Genomic DNA, 4,988 nt, shown 5'->3' with positions numbered 1-4,988 from the left:
CTCAATAGAATTTTGAGCAAGTGCATATCATTGCCGAAGTATCTCGGGTCTATTATCCCCGAGAGAGAGTTTTAAGTATCTCGGGTCTATTATCCAGGGTAACAGGGAGATTGACGAAGATGTCGCACATCGCATCAGAGCGGGATGGATGAAGTGAAGGCTCGCTTCCGGTGTTTTGTGTGATAGGAATGTGCCGCTAAGACTTAAGGGTAAGTTTTATCGAGTGGTGGTTCGACCGGCTATGCTGTATGGGGCTGAGTGTTGGCCAGTCAAGAACTCCCACCTGCAAGATGAGAGTAGCAGAGATGAGGATATTGAGATGGATGTGTGGGTGTACCGGGAGAGATAGGATTAAGAATGAAGCTATCCGGGACAGAGTGGGAGTAGCCTCCGTGGAGGACAAGATGCGGGAGTCAAGGCTGAGATGGTTCGGACATGTTAAGAGAAGAAGCATTGATGCTCCTGTCAGGAGGTGTGAGAGGTTGTCCATGGAGAGTTTGAGAAGAGGTCGAGGTAGGCCTAAGAAGTACTGGGGAGAGGTGATTAGACACGACATGGCGCTGCTTTAACTCACTGAGGACATGACCCTTGATAGGAGGGTGTGGAGGTCGAGGATTAAGGTAGAAGGTTAGTAGGTAGTTTATAGTTGTTCACCGATAGTCTTAGTAGCATGCATGTCCCGTCATATTCTTAGATTTCTATTACGTTATGTGATTGTGTTCGCCTCAGGTATTGTATTCCCTGCTGCTATTATTTGGTACTACTTATCCTGTATCTCCCCCCTTTTCTTTTCTCTTCCTTCTTTCTTCCTTCCTTGCTTTCCTCCTCTTCTTCTTGTCCTTCCTGAGCCGAGGGTCTATTGGAAACAGACTCTCTACCTGCATTAGGTAGGGATAAGGTCTGCGTACAGACTACCCTCCCCAGACCCCACCTGTTAGGATCAAACTGGGTTTGTTGTTGTTGTTGCATATCATTGCACGGTATATTAGACCCAAAATCTATTTTCTTAACATGATATCAGAGTGAGATTCATCATAATTCTTAGTTTACTCGATTTTGAGCCCTCATTTTACAATGTTCACGCACCAGATATCTAGTCTTGGGAGTGGGAGGGGGTATTTTGTTTACCACATTTTGTGGAATCCAATATATATATATATATATATATTACGTTTATTATATGGTCTTGGGTAATGTCACATCTTCAGCTAGCTTTCAGGGTTAGAGTTAACCAAAAACTACTTTAGAAAAATAAATAAACTCAAACATATACTTATGGCATTACGATATGTACAAACCTCACATACATATTCCATTACAAGATAATGGTTAAAATTCATATTTATAAGTTACATATCAAAACAATAAAAACAAGCTAGAACATCATCAAGAGAAAGAATGGTTTGCTTACAATCAATAAGAATCCAAATTCTTCTTCTATTTCTTATATAACCATGTGAAGGTAATTAGAGAAGGCACATAAACATCTCCATTCATCCACTCTCTTGGTGATTATTTTGATTATCCTGTGTAGGATTAATCAAAGGATCAAAATCTGGAAACATGCCATTGGTAATTTGTTGGTTTTGGCTATTGAACATGTCTTCATTGATCAAAGAATTCAAGAACGAGGAGAAGACATCGTCCGTGCAACAATTCATTTCATCATCTTCTTCAACCACAATATTCAGATCATCATCATAATTGACAAGTATCGCGTTACTTTGATATTGATAATCATCAAGACTCGTAATTTCTCCAGGATGATTAATATTGATGCTTCTTAATGGTTCTTCCATTTGGAAAGGAATGTAAATAGGGTTTGGAATTGTGTTGAAATCATTTGCTAATTTTGAAGATGAAGAAGGTGAAGAAGAAGAAGCTTTGTTGGTAATTTGATCATCACTTGAGCAATTATGGTTTATTAATGGCTTATGAGTTCTTGGATCTATTCCTTGGCTGATTAACTTCTTGCTAAGGTGAGTGTTCCAATAATTCTTTATCTCATTATCTGTTCTTCCTGGAATTCTCCCAGCTATCAAGGACCACCTACAACATTTCCAAGGAAATAAAAAAAATATAAGAAAGAAAAATCATATTTTAAGTAAAGAAGCATTAAAGATTCAAATAGAACAGAAGGAAAAAAATAACACATTGTGAGTGCTAAATTGTCCTTTTCTTTTGTGGGGGTTGAGTTCAATCTCAAGATCTCTAACTTCAGAAATGAATTCATTTAGACATTTGGAAATGTAAAGTAAGATTATATATTAGGGCCTCTTTGATTTATTCCAAAAATAAAAAAATAACAGTTGTTTAATTAATAGATATATACTTTAATTTCCACAAATAAAACGAAAATATATATTTCCTTCAAACTAAAAATAAAAATTAACCTAACTTTTTATTAAAAATCAACATAAAATGTTCATGAAAATTTCTCTAATCTCAAAATCAACCTTCCAATATTACACTAAAACCACAATTATTTTTTTAATCGAAAACCAGCATTGTGGTGTGGGGTTAGGCCGACTCTAAAACTAGATTTAAACAAAAATTAAACTCAAAGATACTGCAAACCCTAACAAAAACTCAAAAGAAGATAAAAAGATTAGTAAAAGTAAACAATCCATGCTTATAGGTTAGTGGTATCAGTCGAAAATTCCCAACACAATATAGATCGACATGTGAGTTTTATTTTCTCACAATATAAATAGAGATATTTTTATAATTAGAAAAAAGAAGAGAGAAATGTATAGTATAACTAAAGGTGATATAAATCAGAGTAGAGGGAAAAAATAATAAGCCAATAATATAAACAACAATTGATATAAGAAGATTGGAGGACCTGTTGCCAAGGAGGCGATGGAGGCGAAGGATGAGATCTTCTTCATCAGGCGAAATATGGCCGCGTTTGACAGAAGGACGGAGGTAATTCATCCACCGGAGGCGGCAGCTCTTCCCACAACGGAGGAGCCCCGCCTTTTTTGGCAGTGTACGCCACCGTCCTTCGCCTTCTTTATTTATATAATTTGTTAATATCTCGTCTTCTTGTGGTGTCCATGGCCCTCTCTTTAACCCTACTTTGCTACAACATGGTGTTACTTTTGTTTTTGATGATGTTGGTGTTCTCATCTTTCTTTGGTTTCGCTTTGTGAAGTTTTCTGTTTTTAGTTTGCTAAGGTGAGAAAGAAATGGAGATGAATTCTTAACATTTGGTTGCATGTTACGTTGGGTAAGTGAGAGTGATAATGTCTTACTACTAAATTTGGGAGGGAGTTTGTGTTGTACGTAGTTACGCGCTTTTTCTTTGCACTTACCACACGTTTTCCCAAATTGATTTTGGAGATTTTATTTTTATATTTATCGTGAACTTTTAATTGGGAAGGGGAGTCTTGGCGTAACTGGTAAAGTTGTTGCCATATGGCCAGGAGATCACGTGTTCAAGCCGTGAAAACAATCTCTTGCAGAAATGCAGGGTAAGAATACATACTATAGACCCTTGTGGTCCGCCCCTTCCCTTGGACCCTGCGCATAGCGGGAGCTTAGTGCAGGGCTGCCCTTTAGTGAACTTTTAATTGGAACAAGTCATGTTTACAATTTTTTTATTTAACTATCTGGTGTCAGAACAGCTACTATAAGCTCGACTAATCCAAATTCGTATCGTATTGATCTTTAAGGGGAAGCGCTATTGATAATCCATTAAGACAAGTTTTTATTGGTAAGGATCAAATCCGAGAGCTCTGATTAAAGACGGAAGAATATCCTTCATTCCATCACATCCCTCGATGGTATGTCACTTTTACAATATTTATGTTTAGCTTTTATCATTGAGATATATAATATGGCTACGATAAATAGAGAAAAGAAGGGTCGCAGAACTTTTATAAGTAATATGGCCACGATAAACAGCTCATGTACGAATTGATGGAAGTTGCACTTGGTTTTCTTCATATAATATTATGACCAAAAATAGAAGACTTCATTAGATGCTTTCTTACCTCTTATAGTGAAATGGTAACGATATACATATGAATGGGGCTCACGCATTGATTATCCTTAGAAAACGAACATGCAAGCAAATAAGTAATTAATTTAATTGAGGACTCGTCGTTTCGTGAAAGTTTAAATTTGTATACGGTTAAAACCGGGCCCACCCGATTTTACTAATTAACCAGGACTAGGAGGATGGATCGAGGATCAGTCCCATGGCTTGACAGATCGAGATACGAGGATAAGGTACCAAGTTCGGGGTTCGAGACGCCTAATGAAATCGAGACCAGTAATAATCGAGATCGAACGGGATAAACATTGAACAAAACCTGAGATAGCATAATAACGAAAAGACGAGATATCCGTGACTGGTCGATGATAATGGTGGAAATCTCGGAACAGATCAAATCAAGGGCGGTTGTTTAGCTAATCATGGGATTTTCTTCTGTAATTAGAATTATACCGTAAATAGGGTTCCTCTACTATATAAAGAGGGTCTTAACCATTTGTAATCATCTTACATTCACGCATATCAAAGCAATATTGTGACGACCCAAAGGGTCATCACCTATTTTCTTACCCATTCTGTACTTCCGAGGCCTTGAAAACCTCATTTAGGATTGTCTCGATTTGCGTGCACAGTCCGGGCGCGTAGCCGGAAAGCTTAAATATGAATTCTGTGAGAAAAATATTGATTTTTGATATTAAAATGAATAAATTTGACTTCGATCAATATTTTAGGTAAACGGACCCGGACCCGTAATTTAACGGTCCCGGAGGGTCCGTAGAAAAATATGGGACTTGGGCGTATGCCCGGAATTGAATTCCGAGGTCCCCAGCCCGAGAAATGAATTTTTGTGTGAAATTGTTTTCTTGAAATAATTAAGGAAATTGGAAATGAAATTTGATTAGAAGACTATGGTATCGGGCCCGTATTATGGTTCCGGCGCCCGGTACAAGTCTTATATATGATTTAAGCACTTTCTGTAAAGTTTGGT

At 37.5% G+C, this 4,988-nt stretch overlaps 1 protein-coding gene and 1 long non-coding RNA gene across 2 annotated transcripts; one reads left to right on the top strand and one right to left on the bottom strand.

Annotated features, from left to right (window-relative positions):
- Positions 1-1,240: 1,240 nt before the first annotated feature.
- Positions 1,241-3,646, bottom strand: LOC109212169 (transcription repressor MYB5-like). Its single transcript, XM_019375790.1, has 2 exons — positions 2,846-3,646; positions 1,241-2,049 (listed from the first exon to the last, which is right to left on the bottom strand). The coding sequence occupies exons 1-2, from the start codon at positions 3,220-3,222 to the stop codon at positions 1,494-1,496; spliced, it is 933 nt and encodes a 310-aa protein (XP_019231335.1). The 5' UTR covers positions 3,223-3,646; the 3' UTR covers positions 1,241-1,493.
- On the top strand, positions 1,894-4,397 carry LOC109212170. Its single transcript, XR_002065820.1, has 3 exons — positions 1,894-1,979; positions 3,678-3,788; positions 4,176-4,397. It is a non-coding gene; the product is annotated as an uncharacterized LOC109212170 (long non-coding RNA).
- Positions 4,398-4,988: the final 591 nt, after the last annotated feature.

The sequence above is a fragment of the Nicotiana attenuata genome, unplaced genomic scaffold, assembly GCF_001879085.1.
Source record: "Nicotiana attenuata strain UT unplaced genomic scaffold, NIATTr2, whole genome shotgun sequence".
NCBI classification, from domain to species: domain Eukaryota; kingdom Viridiplantae; phylum Streptophyta; class Magnoliopsida; order Solanales; family Solanaceae; genus Nicotiana; species Nicotiana attenuata.
Note: the sequence above shows the minus strand (reverse complement) of the source record. Positions and strands in the feature narration are given on the sequence as shown.

Coding starts and splice junctions, on each gene's coding strand:
- LOC109212169 (XM_019375790.1), bottom strand. CDS start 3,222: ATGCAACCAAATGTTAAGAATTCATCTCCATTTCTTTCTCACCTTAGC. Junction 2,050..2,845: donor CATCGCCTCCTTGGCAACAG/GTCCTCCAATCT, acceptor GAAATGTTGTAG/GTGGTCCTTGATAGCTGGGA.